This window comes from Phaenicophaeus curvirostris, chromosome 1 (assembly GCF_032191515.1).
Source record: "Phaenicophaeus curvirostris isolate KB17595 chromosome 1, BPBGC_Pcur_1.0, whole genome shotgun sequence".
Classification (NCBI taxonomy): domain Eukaryota; kingdom Metazoa; phylum Chordata; class Aves; order Cuculiformes; family Cuculidae; genus Phaenicophaeus; species Phaenicophaeus curvirostris.
The window spans coordinates 136,783,069-136,801,660 of record NC_091392.1 but is presented as its reverse complement, the minus strand read 5'-3'; the positions used below and the strand labels follow the sequence as shown (position 1 = coordinate 136,801,660).

Genomic DNA, 18,592 nt, shown 5'->3' with positions numbered 1-18,592 from the left:
ATAAATATTGAAAACATACAAACAGAAATTTGTAAAGTGTTCCTATGTCACACTTATGAAAAAACACTGAGATTAAAAAAGAGAATAATTAACCAACTCAACTGTCTGAGCAAGTTAAATGTTTGCCAGGGTATTCTTCGGTGGGGCACAGGGGTGGAAGGTGGCACAGATCAGGGATGACAAAAACAACAAAACCCAAATTAAAATAATCTATTTCCATTTACTCACTTCAGCCCCTAAGCTCTGTACAATTCTAGCAGTGTGCTTGTAACAAAACTCTGACTTAATCCGCTCATGCTTAAAACACAGTCATTAATACAATTCAAAGCCCTAAAAATCTCTGCAATTTCACTGCAATGTTCAGTGTAAAGTCCCGCCTCCTTAGAAAGTCTGGCTGTGGTCACAGCACTGCAGGACTTCTGGTTTTGTTTTTCTTGTTGTTTCTTTAACTAGTATTGCCAAGACCTCATTTTACAACTTGTAGTTTGTAGACCTTTGTATACTGCTACCAAACATTTTTGAGCATTAATTCCAATATGATTGTCAAACAATGAACCTTCTTTTTCTGGAACTGCCCTTGAAATGGTGCCAGCTATAATATAAATCCAAAACATTTTTTGTTGACAACTAGTTTCTGGAGAACAAAACACTTCTCTCTCATTTGTAACTGTTGCAGACTTATACTGGACTTTAACATTTTGAACTTTGTACTGTTTGTGACATACATTACTGTTACCCAGCTAAAGTTGCAGATCTGTTCAAAAAGCTATTCACAACTGGAAGATGATCACTCACGAAATCATATTCACTGTCTCAGGTGTTGATCAACAACTCAATGACATTACTGCAGAGATAACACAGAAGTACAGGGAGCAATACTGATACAAACCACTATGTTTGGATAGAGAACGACCATGAAATCATATGTACTGTAGGGGCACAACTAAGAACATAGAGCTCGGTGCAAGTCTAGTATTTCTTACAGCTGCTTACTTGGCAGCATATGCTAGGCTCTCTCAAAAGTTTGCCAGTTATTGCTTAAGCAGGCAGAAATTAGGCAGAATTTAGGCATATACCTCCACAGCAGTCTTACATGCAAATCTGCAAAACCAGTCTCCATTCAAGCACTTTACCACATCAAAGAGGCCTTTGGCTAGTGGTGAAGAATGAAAGGAAAAAACTCTGATCCATATTCCTTTTCTTTATTTTCATCAACTTTGCTTCCCAGAGAGAGGAAGGACATGGTTATTTTCTGAAAGTTTTGTCAGCAGAGGGCTCAGTGCCACAAGGCATGTTAGTAGACATCCACCTCACAAGCTCTGAGTGTTGTCCCCTTCCTTATCACACCAACAGAATGGGAACGTCCCACAGCATGGCTGCAGCCATGGCTTCCACATGATATTGTACAAGGAGAGCTGCTCTGGGACCAGGGTCAGTGTCTGGCGATGCTCTTCTACGGCTCTTCCAATCTTCTTTATTATAGTGTCAAAGAGAGGCTCAGTCTCAGCCGTCAGAGGTTTGGCTTCAGAAGGGTCTCGTGAGAGATCAAACAGCAATGGAGGATCATGATGGGTCACACCTTCCCCAAAACATGGGCAAACTCCTTTTCCATAACAAGCCCCAGCCCCAGGTGGATGAAAGAGAGGAGTCACATAGTGAGCCTTCCAGATAGCCCCACCTGTTGGGAAACAAATCTTATGACACAACTACAAGACAATAGAAGAAAATGGAAAGTGTCTTCAAGCAGTAGGAGTGCAGCTATTTACTAAGAAAACCTCTTCTCACACACCCTGGCATGCCCATCGCTACAAATCAGATTCTCTGTATGGAGTACTGACTTTGAAGATGGAAAACACTAGAGGTATGTAGAAAACCACACTAAATATCCAGTGCAGTAGTGGGCAACCCCACTTCCTATGGGTTTGCTACTTGGAAATATTTCTTTGCTGTAAGACAGGTCCAGCTAGCCAGTCATTGGTAAGTCATGCACAAAAGTTTTAAGAATGTCAGAGATCAGTACTGTTAAACATCCAACATGAAAAACATTTGTCAATTAGGAGAAAACTCACTTTTTGCAGTTACCGTGGAGCACGCTTTTATACTTACTGTCCTTCTGGTGCCACCGCACTGCATGCAAGTAGGACCCACAATAGTGAAACAGGAACTCATGCTCTGAATGTTGAGCTTTTCCTTGAAGCAAAGGCATCAGGTTTTGTCCATCAATCACCCTAATGTAATAGAGAGAAGCATATTCAAGCAGAGGCAAACCTCACAGTGAACTGTACACTTATTACTACCTTTGCATTGGTGGCACAAGTGCTTGAGAGAGCATACAGAAAAATTTGGTCATAGATTTAGAGTAGCCAGTAGACCACCAAGCCAATACTTTAATAGGTGTGTCAACTCATTCCATTTACAATATGTAAACAATATTTAGGAATGTGTACTTGTAAGTGTTCGTAAGTCAAATCAGTACCAAAACAGCTAACAATTATTTCCTGCATACGGCTGAACTTAGGTTTGAAACTGGCTCCTAATCTTTGGCAGAAACCACTCCTGTGGCCATGAGCACACCTGTAGGCACATCTGGGAGAAATTTCTCACTAGTTTAAAACCTCAGACCAGGCTTTAGGCTAAGCAATATTTGTGGAACCTCCAAGGATAAGAAACACAGTAAATTTTAACTGGTTAGGTCTCCTATCACTTTCTCCTGTTGAAAATATCACCGTACCTGTCCTGTGGCAGTATTCCTCCAGCCAGATGAACAACTGTGGGATAAATATCCATAAGACTCGTAGGTTCATCTATAACTCCTCCTGCAGGTAGCACTCCTGGCCACCTAAATACTCCTGGCACACGGATCCCTCCTTCCCAGCCTCCCATGCCTTTTCCACCTGCAGTGAAATGGATCAATATATGGCAGTTCAGAGAAAACCACAAATCTCTTAATGGCCTGTTGCATTTGTCCAGAAAAAGATGCAGTAATATACTGTTTGTCCAAAAGATTTGGCTCTTCATTTACCTTGGACTTCACATACTTTATAAGGCCTCAAAATGTTCCATGTAACTCATCCAAACCTAGAAATACAGGGGATGGCAATCTCTATTTTAACTTCGACCACGGGTGGAGCTAGGAATAATAAATCTACATTTAAAAACTAGTGTTCAACAACAATAAAAGAGATTCAACCTTCTGCTATCCTGCATTTCAAGGATGGCCAGCATTCACCCGAGTCATCAAAGAGTTTCCCAGCAAAAGAAAAGAAGAGGAACTGGAAACTGGAAGAACTCAAAAGACTGAAGAAATACTTCATATTCTCTTTAAATCTACATAAGACTTACTAATTAGTATCCTGTTTTAATAAAAACAAAACAAAAAAGTATTCTCTGTAAAGCCATGGATTTCCTTCAAAATATGTGTTCTTAACACTTACATTTCCATGTGCCTTATACATCTCTTCCTTTCTTGAAATTCAGATTTCAGCCTAAATCTCCCAATGCTTAACGCAACACCTCTTAACTCCGAAGCAAAAAATCTGAACCTATGACATCATACCAAAGTTGCTTGTCTTAGTTTAGCTCTTATCTGGCAGCTAAACAGTATACTCCTCTGCTCTCCCACTTCTCTCTGGTGGGGAGGAGAACTGGAAAAGGAAAGGAAAACTCACGGGCTGAAATAAGAACAGTTTTAAATAGAACAGTAAAAGAAGAGTAAATACTAATCATGATGGTAATAAAATAGTAATAACAGTAATAAAACATAAAAAAAATATACTCAGCCCATCCCAGGTAGTATACATGGAACACTGAAATGAGGACCATCAAGATAGAGTGGGACACTGAGAAACAGGCTCTCTCTGGTAAACTTCCCATGTGTAAACGGAGCATGTCATTCATGGTATAAATACTTCTATTAGCCAGTTTGGGTCAACTGTCCTGGCTTTGCTCCTCCCAGCTTTAATACATCTGCTTACTTGTAAATAACGGGAAACTGAAAAGGTCCTTGATTTCCTAGGAACAATACACAACATCTGTATTTTGCAGCATTCTTATCCTAAAACCTAGAGAAACAGCAGCTGTTGGGAAGCACATTAATTCTATCCCAGTTAAACATAAACATTACCTAGTAACAAACTATAGCAATATGCCTTATTGACATTCTTCTCACACTAAATCCAAAACACAGCACTATACGAGCTACAGGGAAGAAAATTAACACTATTCCAGTAAAAAAAAATGTAAGATGCTTTGCTTCAAATGGCAGGAAAACACCTTTTCCCAACTTACTACTAAAGAAACTAACCTAATACAGCATCCTGATGCTATAAGTGCATGAAGACAATATTTACCTAACTCCCAAAGTGCACACATATTTTAATTCATATATTCAATATGGAAAAAATATTGCCTTTGTCACATCCCATCAGCCTTATGAGCCACTCTTATCCACAAAGAGAGGCACCTTCTCAAGTGAAAGCAGGGATTGAGATGGAGGATGAGCAGACTAAATGAAAGCCCTTCCCTTTCATAAGGGTCAGCAATCTCCATTGCTCAGCAGGAGAGCATCCACCTCATGGGAGCCAAAGTTCCATGGTTTTGGTCTCTGTTGTGCACTGTGGAGCAGCTGAAAACAGTTTTGAAATGGAAGAAACCTGTTTTAGGAAAATAAAAACATTGAAAGTTTGGGCAAGATGTGGATGGTTCATTGGTAATAACATAGCCTAAGTCCCAACATATTTTGTCACATGTTCATGGCAGATCACAGAATGAGGTGGGGGCTGTTAGGGTAGGCAGGGGAATGAATGCAATGAATGCATATTCTTTTGGCTTGAAAAAAAATGCCACAGAACTGCTCGGCATGTTGGAGAATGTTTCACAGCAGAATGAGACAAGCAGGAGGTAATGAATGACTTTTTAAACCACCAAGACCATTTGGGTTTTATGCCAGTCACTGATTTTAGGTGGAATACAAAATATATAGGGTATAATTTGTTGTTGCAAGCGATGACACAATGTGCCCTTACTCTATTCTGTCTTGACTAGCTGGACAGCAATGATTTCTGGAACATAATGAGGAAAAGACCTATTGTGGAGAAAGTAAAAAAAAGAGCCTCTGAGAGAGAATTCAATATGGGGAAATATCACATTTTTTTTCTAGTGCTTTTTGCTTGAGGGCACCAAAATTGTACAGGTGTCAAGGTAAACAATACCTTTGTCAAGGAGATATGTAATAATGCATGCATTTTACTGAAAGAAAAAGTGACTAAGGTTAAAGCATCTATGTAGGTCACCTATATTTCAAATTAAAAATACAACTCATTCCAGCCTTGATAACTTCAATCAGAAGTTATTATGTTTCTGACTCTAATGTTGATGTAGAGTCATAGTGTTTTTCTTACCTTTATAAATTCCATTCCAGCCACCTAGTTGGGCAGATCCATCCTGAGCCTCCAAGTGTCCTCCATGATCAGAGGCAAAGTATGTGAATGTACGATTTTTCAAACCTTCTTTGTCAAGAGAATCCAGAATTTTGCCTTAAATTTAAGAAGAGAGACAACAAGGTTCCCATTAAGCAATCACAAAGATCAAGTCACATTTCTAATCTTTCAATAATTATCTTTTGCAATGCCCTATCAGATGTTGTTATTAGCTTAGATTTCAGTAGGTATTTTGGCTTTATTAGTTTTCCTGCTTTAAAATACACAGGTATATGTGTCTGAAACGAATACTTCATGAAGAATACTTACCCACCATCCAGTCCATTTCTTCTACATTGTCTCCATATAAGCCATGATGGCTTTTCCCTTGAAAATTTTCCGTGGTAAAGAGGGGTGTGTGAACATGTAAAAAGGAAACAAAGAGGAGGAATGGTCCATGCCTATTTCTTAAAAAAAAAAACCAAAATAAAAAATAAAAATAGCTTTTGGTGTGTGTTTGAAATATTTTGAAAGGTTTCATAACCACTCATGTGCAAACACGCACATTGGATCTAGTGCATCCCCCTTGATGACAAGTGACAATTTTCTTCTTACATGCAACAGAGGCAAGGAAGATCCTTTTGAGCCAGAATATTCTCGAATTCCAAAATGTAACCAGGCACAGCATATGAACAATAAGTTAATCAGATGCCTAACTCTGATACCTTTTTAATTAAATGAAAATGGATACAGCCTCATACTTACTTCAATATTTTTGGGCCTTTTCTAAGATGGCCACGTACAATTCACAGTGTATTTCTTTTCACAAACATTAAGGAAGGAACAGTTACTTTCCCTGTTTTATAGAAAGACACTTGATGCATAGAACAATTATAGAAGGTTATTCAGGCAGAACTTGAATCTAGAAAATGAATGATCTTACTCAGCTTTCTTCTCAATCCTTAAAAACTTATTTAAAGTGTTTTGAGATTTTTTCATATCAAATAATTTTGTTCATCACTCACATTTTATCTGAGTGTTTATGAAAAAAAGCACAAATGAGGCTTGTAGAATGAAGTGTAAAATTAGCTGCTAAATATTTGAGGAAATATAGTAATTACAGATTACAGGGTTTAGTGAGATGGTCATGCATCATTTGCTTAAAATCCGTACCATTTACTGTAGCTTCCAATATGAGACAGTTGCAAATAATATCCAAGTCCATTGGGTTTCTAAATAGAGAACTTGGATAGGAGTTTCAAGGCAGTTAACATGATACAGCTGTAGATACTGGAGAAAAGCTTCCAAGTGCCCAGAACATCCTGGCCCCTTAAAAGAAAAAAAAAAAAAACAAAACAAAAAACCCAAAAGAAACCCAACTACAGACAATAATTTACCTTTTGATAAATGATTCTGCCTCTCTGAGCATGAGGGAAGCAGTCCTCTCTAACCTCATTGGCTGCTCAGTGATGTCATGGTTCCTCATCAAGATACAATTCCAATACTGCACAAAGCCATAACTGGAGTACCAAGAAATGAAGAAAAGGCTGCCCACCAAAGTAAAACAGACAATTATCTTCCAGTCGATGGAAATCAAATCAGTCAGTTTTCCGGCAGTGAGAGTGAGAACAGCAAGAATAATTATCTGACTGTAAAGCCAAAGTTTAGCTTGAAGGGCTACGTCCAGCTCTGGAGGATTGTTTTCTTGGCAGTTATTTAAAAGTGTGAAAGGCATACCATAAAAGTAGTCAAAACCATGATTGAGAGGATGATGACAATGATCGTTGAAGGATTCACAGTTTACACCTTGATGCCACTTTCCTGAAAGTTTTAAAGCATTAAATAAATTAGGACATTATACAACTCAAAAGGAGCCCAAAACAGCATCATCAGCATCTGTTTGGAAATTAGGCAAGTCGCTCTGGTTTTCAACAGAGTATCAGCCAATTCTCCTCTTGCATAATGCTACCAGGTGAAACCAATGCTTTATCAGGTGAATATCATACCATAATGGGCAACCCCCAAATGAACAGGGGATAAAAAGAGAAAATTGCATGATGCTTAGCTAGTCAGCTAAGGGTCACGTAAGAATGGGATTTCATTACCTTTCAATGAGGATTGGGGAATTAAGGTACTCTAGAGCTCACTGTCTGCTTTAATATATTCCCATCCTAACTTTGGTTTACTTGCAACTTCATTTTCACTTAGTTAAAAATCTGTTGGAAGATCCTGTAAACTTTTGGCCAACGTTAACAGTTATCTTGACCACCAGAATCAGGAAGATGATTTCTCAGGCAAGTACCAACTCCATATGAGAAGGAGAAAAGTCTGTAACTCAACGTTTCTTACTACTCTTGCCTGACATAGAGCACATAGACAGAAACTCTTATCAGTTTAGAAAATGTGCTGGATTGAAGGATCATGAGGTTTGCTAGGTTATGCGATTGCCAAGAAATTACAAACTCCGCCAGGAAGACTACAGTTCATTAGCTCATCATTCAATGCAGCCACACCTGTTTCCAGCACTTGGAGATTATCTGGCATAACTGGCCACAACCCCTCAGGCTTTAAGGGGCACAGTGCTTGCCTTACCTACCCATTTACGTGAAGGGATCCATTGCAGAAGTGCCTCTATTTGATAGTAATAAAAGCAAATGGAGGGGAAAAGAGAGAGTTTACCAGTTGAGTTTAAAGATACTTGGTAAAAGAATAATGAATCTTGAAACTGTTGGGGTCTCATCAAAGTCAGAGACAGGAAGGCACTATATGGCAATGTTTCTCTGACACCTTTGCATTTCAGCTTTGTCTGAGGAAACAACCACTGTATCATGTCTCTTTAGGACCTCACAACTTCGTCTGTGAAACACTTGTGCTTCATTTCCTCTGTGGGTACAAACTTTATGCTTTTCTTTCCCTATCCGCTTTTGTTTCTCTACCTTTTGCCTCTTAAAGGCATTGGTTTGTTTGGGAAAAACTCTACTTTAATAAAAATCATTCAGTGGGCCAACTTACGTAAAATCTTAGTACAAGTAAAATAAATGCTCAGCCATTATAATAATGATAAAATTATTAATTCTTCCTGTTTCAGGTGCCCTGTACAGGCATTACCATTGTTGTAAACCCCTTTAGATCACAGCATTTTTAGTAGTCTTGCAAATATGATGATTTCCCCCCCACTTCAGTCTTTTGTAGGGGATTTGTACCTACGGCTAACAGAACATATTTTTAGGAAACACAATCCCCAAATTCTTTTCATATAATTAGTTCATTCTCTAAGGTCATACTTACCAATCAGTCCAGTGGTATAGCCTTGTTGCTGCAGAAGCCTCGCAAATGTTGTTTCATTAGCAGGGAGCCCTCCTGACCCAGCATTCCACTGCAGTGCCCGGTACCTGTTGCTGGATGCCATCCCTGACAGAAACAACTCCAGTCATTCCTGAAGGCCTTTCACTCTCTGCTGGCAGAGGCTGGGCTGCTCCTGCCAACCTGCACATCAGGACCTCCACCTGAAGCCAGAGTTCCTCACAAGTCATCAAGCTGAGTGTAAATTGTAGGCAGTCACATGTCTAAAGTACTTTGGGTAGTCAAAATTTATATTCAAAGCAAATACTGTTTGGCACCAGTTTGACCATCAAACTGATAATAGATCAGTGGTGACACCATATAATTGGTTTTATTTTCTGCATTTCTGAGTAACTTATATAATCTAGCCTCTCTGCTTTTCATTTAAAATGAGAGATGACATTTGCATTTCCTTACACCAGAGGGAAGGCACTATGGGGCACTGTGTATTATGTTAAACAGTGATTTTGCACTTAGTTTTCAAAGTAGGCAGGTAATTTTCCTATATAATGCCCGGCGAAAGATGTCCTCCAAATGATGCCTTATGTAGGTGGTGAATGGATCCGAAACTCCATTTCCAGTAGACCTTTTTGACTTTCTGTATGAAGTGGCAGGGCCTGATTGACAGGCCTGATATGACATGTATGATCCGTGGATGATTCGTATTCCATTGCTATGTGCATTGCTCAGTCTGTAACTTTCCACATTGTTATCATCAGTAGAATTGTACTGTGCTTTTGCTAATACATGAGTGTGAGAAAGTGTTTCATTATAAGTAGAATTGTGCTGTGTGGAAGAGAGAGGAGTTGGACAGGAATGCTGTGTCTCTACAATCTCTTAGCTTAAAGAGGAGAAATACCCAGTTGCTTACTCCTCTCTTCTCCTGGGACCTTGGCCATGTTCTAGGAGGAGAGGCGTGGGCAGTCAGTAGCTGGGGCCAGACTGTGTTTTGGGGTTATGTAATTTGCTTGTTCGATGGTATATAGGCTAAGCCCCTCACAGCAAGGGTGGGGAGACCTCAGTTACAGGTGGACACACACTGAGTGGTTTCCCAGTTGCCTTTCTCTGAATCCATGCTGCAAAAAAGAAAGCCCCCCTGCCCCCTCTTCCTCCCCAGTGATTGTGGATCTGGATGACGTTAAAGCAACTGGTGATGTATTTCTCTTAATCACTGAACTTATTCTCTTATGGTAAGGATAAGACACATTGCCTTTACAAGCTGTTACTGTTAACTTATGACCAATCACTATGTGATCATTTGTCTTCTTTTCTGAGTAAAATCTGAGATTTGCCTTCTTTTTACTTCAGTAAAACCTTGATTTCACAAAGTCTGAGCCTTCATGATGACTTTTTTTCTAAGGGCTCCTGGGTATTCCAGAGATTGGGCCTCTTATGATGGTATATGTTTCTAAGAGTTAGTGGTTTCACAGAATATATGAGAGTTTGTGGGCTTTTAAGATGATTTTGCTAAAAGCCCCCTTTGTGGTAAAACACTGTACTATGTTGGCAATGAACTCATTTCTCTTGGAAGCCTAGTTTCAATCCCTCACCTCTAACCATTGCTATGAGAAGAAATTCTATCATTTTGATGCAGGCTGCATTGCTCTAAGAAAGTGACAAATGTCATTGCTGTTGGTATTTCTACATACTCATCTATTTTCATCATATAGATCTCCCACACCCTATAAAGTCAGATTAAAGCTGTCAGCTGCTAAGGCATTAGTTCCCATTGATAAAGTTACTCATAGAAAATTTAAGCCTCCAGCAGTGTATTTTCTATCTCAGATTGAGGAAATAGCTGAATTCTTCTGTTCCAATATTTGTTGACTATTGTAGTACCTCAGTATCAAGCACTGAAATTTGTAATTCAAAATGTGCCCAACCTGATCTGATGGGGTATCTGCCAGTGAGGAAAGCTGCTCTGCTCGGAGTGCAAAGTGGAGCTGCAGCGATGTGCTGAGTAAGTTTCACTCCTTCTCTTGCCAGGCGGTCAATGTTCGGAGTCCTAAAAAACATTTTCAAGTTTAATAGAAACAAGATAACCTGAAACTTACTTTAGTAAATTGCCAAGAAGAACTAGAGCTTTTCAACAGTTTCTCAAGAGAGATCTTTTCTTTGCACACTCCTGGACTGATCTAGTGTGGTTTGAAATAGCTGGTGAATTGGGCTGCAGCCACTGGAGAATTAGTTTCTCAGGATGCAGCCACAGAGCACGTTTCGCACACTGAATAGAAACCTATGTGTTGCTCATACTGTTTAGTTTGAAAATAAAACTGAAGTGGAACAAATTATCTAAGAAAGGCTGCTATTTTACTATTCCAATACTTTCAACAGATCACTGTCCAGCATATTTAGACTCCGAATTTCAAAGTTCATTGAACCAGAGACTTTCACAGGGTGTTTGAAGCTCTTGGAAGCAAGCCTTTCTTTTCCATGTTTTTAACACATGCTAACTATTTCATAATATAGTGATACCTTTACACAGTTACACTTGTATGGGAACCTAGCTTTCCCTACATAATGGACTATGATACCATAAAGAATGAAAGAGGCCTCCCCTCATCTTCCCCACTAGCAGAGGAGGACAACAGAGTTCCACAAGCACATTCCCATTTCTCTATACAACCCCACCAATATCACGTGAGGGAGATGCATCCAGAGCATGACAGTAAAATGTCCGTGCTCCTCTTGGAGGGCATGGGTTGAGGCTTTTAAAATGTGCTCCCAGTGCCCATTCAGTTCTGCTTTGCCTTTTGAGTTTTGAAGGACTGTAATCACTAGTTTTGAAGGCATGTAATCACATAATAAATTATGTGGGTCAGTTCACATCAGTCTAGATCAGAGTGTTTTGGAGGAGATGGCAAGCAAGTGGATGAGGGATTCTGTAAAAGCACTGGGTGGATAGAGTAAGGCTTAACTGTGAAGGGAAATCAATGAAGAAATTAACGCAAAACCAGGAGAAAAAACATTAACCATTACTAAAACAAGTGGCTGGAGAACTAACACACAGGGCTGGGAAGAATTCCTATAAAGAACTTAAAAACCAACATGAAAATGTGGTATTTTTTTTCCTTTCACTGCACCCTGTATGTGCAATATTTACAAGTACTTAAAAACACAATTATTAGAGCTTTGGATTAATGACATTTCTTATTTTATAATTAGTGTTAGTTACCCTGGATAGGTGTTCTATAGTGTTAAATATATTGTACTAAGAGATCTTTTACCTTATGGTATTGTTCCCATAACAACCTATGTCTCCGATGCCAAGATCATCAGCCAGAAACAGAAGTATATTTGGTTTAGAGTCCATAGCTACACTCAAGCCAAATGTGTTCCAGAATAAACATAAAGTCAGTGCTGTTAGGAAGTACCTCCTGAAAGACAGAAAAAAATTTCTTACATATGACTTGTAAGGGCTGGAGAGTGATGGTAGCCCTCCCTACAGCAAAGCTGAAGCATGAAACAAAATAGTGGGAAACTTTGTTTCCTGGCTCCACTTTCAAGAGGAAGGAGGACAACAGGGATTTATTGGTTCCATCTTGAATTGGTTGCATAGATATCAAAATGTATCAAAAACTTCAAAAAGCTGAGAAAAAATAGTGTTTCTAAGTTTCATAAGCCCTATGACAATTCAGGTTATGTTCCAAAGTCACTCTAGCATTTTCTGAATTTTGTCTCCAATCAATAAAGCAGTTTTAGTTATATTTGGATGGGAAGTAAAACACACAAAATAAACTCTCCCCTGCAACTCAAGAAAATCTGAACTTGAGGCCGTCAGCCCCCATACCAGCATAAATTATATTTAATACCTGCAGAAAACAGAATTTACATTTTTATGCATACATACTGTGCAATTATATAAATATGCCTATAAGCTATGAATTTCCATCAAGTAAGAATTGCTGACAGTTTTAAAACCTAGCCCTGGATTAATTTTTTTACTTGAACAAAGTTATCACCACATTAGGTACTACTTTGCAGGGCATGGAATAGCCCCATCTCTCTAGCACGGAGAAATCTCCTGCAAATCATTCCAGGATTTGCAATTCTGGTGTAAAGTTCTTGTCCACAAGAACATATTTTTAAATGAACAAGTAATCATCACCTCTAACAAGCAAACCCAACACACAGGACTTTCTGTAAACATGGCTGTGAACTCCCAGTTGTAAATAAGTAACCAGTGGCTGTGGGGATTTAATCATTCCAGCAAAGTTCCAGCTTTATTTTTTTTCTTTTTTAAACCTTCTACTACTAAGTTACAACAGTGATTTACAGAGTTGTGGTGAAACCTTGCCTAAGAAGCACTGTGGGCAATTTCTATTTCTGTACTTGGATTACTCATCTTAAGGAAAGGAGAATTTTCTATCTACCAATGATGTGTCTCTGAAGAGTTACAGGGTGTTATACTGATGAATTCTTTCAGAGTGCAAATACGTTTGGGTAGAGTTGCAGGGGAAAGGTCTCTTTTAAAAGACCCGGGGTATAAGCAGCCTCCAAAAGCTCATTTCAGGTACTTGGGTATTATTCTTTCCAAGCTACAGACAAGAGTAGTGTTCACAGCCTCTGTTACATTTTTTAAAAAAAGAAAATAATAATAAAAAACTGCAAATTGTGAAATCTGCTTTTACTGATGTCTTCTGCCCCATCTTAACACCAAGAGAAAACAAAGTGATAAGTGCTGGATATTTGCTGATCCCTGGTAATCCTGCTTGTGGATTAAGATAGGGTCAAGGACATGTTTCACCTCAGGTAACCCACTGTTTATAGTTCTGAGTCTGTATCTTAAATTGTTATGTAGCATTACTGTACATTATAAAATAAAAATGCTTAGAGCTAAAGGCGATCACCTTTCAGCAAAACATGGAGGAAGAGCATAAAAATGTTTTCTTACTAAATATGAATGTCTTGAAAGCAATAGAGTTGAAAGAAAGTAGAACTTAAAACATGCATGTAGATACATTAGGATATATATAAATCTTTTCAGAATTACCTAGGAAGTTATTTCTGGAAATGATAATGTTAATAGCATAGCCAGAGACCTCCACTTGGGAGATCTATTTAATTGTTTAAAAACCTGAAGACATTAATTAAGTACGTAGTTAAGATGTTCCTAAAAATCATTTGGCAGTCAGTATTGCTAACGGATTTTACAACATCTGCTTAATGCATCAGGTAAGTGCAAAACACTAGGAAAATACAGGCCACTATTAATTCAAAGTTATTTACAAGACTTTATATGGTTTTACACCACAGCTGCACTCTCATAGCTTTATTGACAATGATCTTCTGAGTACAGGTTAGAAACCATTAGCACAGGCAATCAGATGTTGAAAAAAACTATTAAACTATAAAATTTAGTGCCTGTATATGCCTTAAAATTTTCTAAGATGAAACTACTGTGCTGAGCACATACATAGAGTATTACAGTATTATGAGATTATAGCATCCTTCTGTTCAAGGTGTCTACTCCTTCTATAAGATTTCACAGGGCTGTTGTATCTATTGTAGAGGCTGGCACCTTAGACTATGTGTCTAAAGGCTTGTACGAAGGGAGAGACAACCTAGAACACTGCGGGGCTCACAGTCACGGAAGAATTAAAGAAAAGGGGGAGGGAAAAATGCTAAAACTGCTTTTAGTGGAGTTAAATATGTTACATGGGAGTAAGAAAGGGAATAGCAAAGACTCAAAGCAAGTGAAGCATTAGGAAAAGTGATTCATTTGAACCGAAGGAAAGCTTGGGAAAAAAAAAAAGGTGGGTCAACTCAAACAACGCAATTTTAATTCTGCAGAGTAGAAACAAATACATGCACGGTTGAGACAGTTATCTGTTCACCTGAATAGAATGGCAGCAATGGCTGTGCAAGGTATTGGTGCAATCATCTCCTTGTAGGCAGTGATCCTGAAAATAAGTTAAGTTTATAGTAAGCAAAACATTGAGCACGGTCATGAATGTGATGTTGGAGAAAGAAAAGGATTCAATCAATCCTTATATCTCTATAATGAGATTATTTTACTTCAAAGACAGGAGCACTGATGGAATCAAATTGTGTACTGACCAAAAGAGAACTCTTTTCAAAATGAGGTTTGAAAACTTAAGAATGGGCAGAAAACCACGTATAAATATTTCAATAGTGGGAAAACATGTTTTATTGTGAAAGAACGAAAGTTCAATTAACAAGAAGATAATAAAAGATTATGTAAGGCATAAATGTATGGGGAGAAAGCACAGGTCTTGAAAAGCTCATCAGTTTTGCTGAGACAGAGACAGTATTGGAAGCTGGAGTCAGACAAATAGGGCACACATTTTCTGCCAGTAAGGCAATTTATTATTTAATTATGTCTCCAAGTAGAGTGTGATATAATCATGATTGTGTGCCTTAAGTTGAAGAAAGAAAAGTAAAGAAATACAAGTTATGGGACTCCCCAGAACAGGCAGTCAGGTGAAATTTAACAGTTTATGGAAAGCATGATACGAGTAACAATCAGATATAAAGTACATAGTATTTTCCCCTGCAGCTACCTCATGAGACATCTTTTTCTAAGCTACCTAGAGGAGCTCAATTAAAGCTAATTTTGACACTTTTACCCAAAGAGTTCAAATAACCTGAAGAAAATGGCCCTTGACTTGAAGAAGCTACTTCTCAAACCTTTCATTTTTTATTTCAAGATTGTTCTTAGTTCTTGCACCAAAAAGCCTCCCTATTATATAAATTCTGGTTCATGTAATCCAAAAGCAATCTTAAAATACTAATTCTATAGATTGATTAGTCTTTGCATAGACAAAGGAGACTCTCTGAATAAATGTGATGTTTCTAAGTTTTTCTCCCCAGAAATCTCCCCAAACAAAAATCACTGGAGGCAACTGTGGGTTTCCCGAATTCTAACAGAATTGGTTGTTTTCAAGCTAACAGCAAGTACAGTCTTGTAATTTATCACTTCTGTTACTACTTCAACTGAAGAGTTCTTAAATGTCTGTATTAACTAAAAATATTATTACTTCGCTTACAACCATTATAGTGTCACTTATTGACACAGTATCACTTATTTATGTATTCATACAGCATCACTTATTCAGCCCAGTACCTCTACATAAAATATCACAGGACTCTATAGTAGCACAGCCTAAATGTTTCTGCAAAAAGAGGCCAAATCCTGCAGTCACGAACAGCAGGAACTGGTTAACACAACTTTGTGTGGACATAATCCCCTTAGTTAGACCATTTTGTCTGTAAACCTCATCCAAATCTTAGTGTTTTCTGGAGCTAATACTACACATGCCTACCATACCACTTCTTTCTCCAAAATTGTCAGCTATCAAGGAAGTCTCAATCAACTTACAAGTCACTCAGCCTGCTAGGAATGTCACAAAGCCTGCAGCTGCCTCAACAGTCACTTGAGGAGATGTAACAAGAGAAGCTTTTGCTTGGTTGAGTGGGAGAATGAGACAGACCCAACTCCAATGGATTTGTAACAACTCCAGGTAGTGTTATGGTGTTATATAGCTTTTAGTAGTTGGCTGCCTTGTTCAGACCCTGTGTTTTTTGCTTGTTTTTTTTCAGCTCTGATTTATAGAAAGCAAACCACAAGCTTGAAGGTGCTAGAAAATTAGTCCCTTCTTCCTTCACTTCAACTTGCCTCCAAGCAGTTTCCCCCATCTTCTATATATTTCACTTGTTGATTATATTCCCATATTCAAATCTATCCTTAAATTCTTACAGAGAAAAAAAAAAAAACCAAACCTTCACTTCAGAAATATCTGCCCATGGCTAAAATATTTATTGAAGACAGGAACATGTTATGTTTTACCAAAATTCCCAAAAAACTGGCAACCCCATCACTCACTCTGGGAAATCCACCAGAACTGAGAGGAACTTCTCATTCTTACATATGGTCCAACCAGAAACTTCAGAGAAATTCTTCTTGGTTAAGCCAAAAATCAGAAATTGGACACAGCAAAAGATCCAGCTTTCTTTGTCTAACTTCAGATACTGCAAGAAATTATCTGCACACTTAAGCAAAAGCTTAACAAACCCTCAAACTTTTTACCACTTATTTACATATAACTAACGTGAATTATAAGTATTAGGACAAACATTGTCAAGTCACATGTGGAGGTATGCTGCTGTTTAGTTGTTTGCCGAAAATAAACACTTTCTGCCTTCCATAAAACTATTCCATACAGCAGGTTTATCACATTCAACAGTAAATTAGAAAGTAGTAAAAAAAATTCCTAACTTCATCTTGTATTATAGCTCTAGGAAAAGCACATGCAACACACCACATACAACATGCTTCTCTACCTTGTTGTCCCTTTCCTCCTTCTCTTTCCTAGCATGTAGATGTTTAGGAAGGGAGAAGCAACAGGTGAGGACTGACTAGAACAAGGAAGAAAAGGCTCCCTGCTTCTGTGAACATAATCACTTGCTCAGCCCTTGTAGGTGGTGAGCCATGAACAGTTGCTGCTCTTCAACCATGGATGTGCTTTCAAAAAAGGAAGAAGGCAAAACCCAGATATTCAGTGGCCTGTCCTTTTCCTGTCTGTTCTGCACTGCTAGGGAATCAACTGTAACAGTGCTCTCTGGGGAGGCATATAGGTCTTACTGATGTGGATAATATCAATACTCGTATTGTGTTACCATGATTATAGCATCATATTACCATTTAGTGTTGTTCATTGTCAGTAACCAAAACTCTCACACAGAGCAACCCAAATTTTTCAGTTTATTATGGGTACCCTGTTCTAGCCTTGCTGCTGCACAGCTGCACCCCACCTTGAGAGGGGTGGAAAGGGGTGGTCTGGCTTTAGGCTTTAAATTGGCTCATGTGTTTTCACATCAGGATTAGCATTCCCTGGTCTAAATACTATAATTGTGCCTTCTGGCTTCAAGCTATTCATCTAGGAAATGCAGCTTTCCTGACAGCTGGGACAAGAGCAACACACGGCAGTGGAAAATTGGAGACAGAAATAAGGTTAACAAATGAGATAAAAAGAGCAGCAGGTAGTACTACAGCTGCTGGAGAAGCAGTAAAGATCACACGGAAGCAATATGGAGGCAAATTATGCTTTCTGTACCTCACTGCACCTTTAAGTAACCCAACCTATTCTATGATTGTAAAGCCACAGTAAATCTAACAATGATAATTACAAACCCCAAATATCTGCTGTTCACCAAATAACCTTCCAAAACCTGGAGTTTGGTTTGAAACACTAAAGAGGGAAGAAAACCGCAGATTGTTAGTTATTGTAGCCCTCCCCCCGCCCCCCATACACACACTCTAGCCCCGCTCACAGGTTGGTTTTGCTATTTATGATCTGGTGGATCAGCTCCGCTGGAAGGCAGAGGCTGGGCTGCCCTCTCAGTTGGAGGTCAGCATAGGAAGATGAGAGCAAAAGCAGAAGCAGGACGCCATCCAAGGAAAGCACAGCTCTGTGAGGCAAAGTTCACTGTTTCGGCATGGCTTCCTGGTAACGACTGTCGGGAAATGTGCTGGATGCTGCTTGGGAAAACACTGGCCCCACCAGCCCGGAGCCCTGCCAACAGTGGGGCCCCATGGGGAGCAAAGGCAAATTCATACCTATGTGAAAGACGTGTCAGCTTTGCGAGAAGCAAGTTAAAAAAAAAAAGTCCTCCCTGAAGGAAAAATGGAGGCATCTTTTTAAAAATAAATAAATAAATAAATAGCTGTAAGGTTCTTTTTTTTTTTTTTTTTTACTCCACACTCACTTACGGCAGGAGCTTTGTTCTCGCTTTTCATTTCAGGCTTTCCAGTCTTTGCTTCTAAAGAGCAGTTTTCAAAAGTATGGCTTGTATATCCATATCAGAGTAAT

The 18,592-nt window shown here is 38.8% G+C and overlaps 1 protein-coding gene across 2 annotated transcripts; it reads right to left on the bottom strand.

Annotated features, from left to right (window-relative positions):
• Positions 1-205: 205 nt before the first annotated feature.
• Positions 206-18,183, bottom strand: LOC138730470 (arylsulfatase D-like). 2 transcript variants are annotated; one of them, XM_069875678.1, is made up of 10 exons: positions 14,597-14,662; positions 11,987-12,136; positions 10,643-10,764; positions 8,706-8,828; positions 6,815-7,238; positions 5,748-5,884; positions 5,400-5,534; positions 2,732-2,894; positions 2,107-2,228; positions 206-1,678 (listed from the first exon to the last, which is right to left on the bottom strand). In XM_069875678.1, exons 1-10 carry the CDS (start codon positions 14,641-14,643, stop codon positions 1,311-1,313), a joined length of 1,791 nt encoding a protein of 596 aa, XP_069731779.1. In that variant the 5' UTR covers positions 14,644-14,662; the 3' UTR covers positions 206-1,310. The 2 variants fall into 2 exon arrangements, with proteins under 2 accessions (XP_069731779.1, XP_069731788.1); XM_069875687.1 differs by lacking the exon at positions 14,597-14,662 and adding an exon at positions 18,054-18,183 and having other exon boundaries at positions 208-1,678.
• Positions 18,184-18,592: the final 409 nt, after the last annotated feature.

Coding starts and splice junctions, on each gene's coding strand:
- LOC138730470 (XM_069875678.1), bottom strand. CDS start 14,643: ATGATTGCACCAATACCTTGCACAGCCATTGCTGCCATTCTATTCAG. Junction 5,535..5,747: donor AGAAATGGACTGGATGGTGG/GTAAGTATTCTT, acceptor CTTAAATTTAAG/GCAAAATTCTGGATTCTCTT. Junction 2,229..2,731: donor GGAATACTGCCACAGGACAG/GTACGGTGATAT, acceptor CTATTACATTAG/GGTGATTGATGGACAAAACC.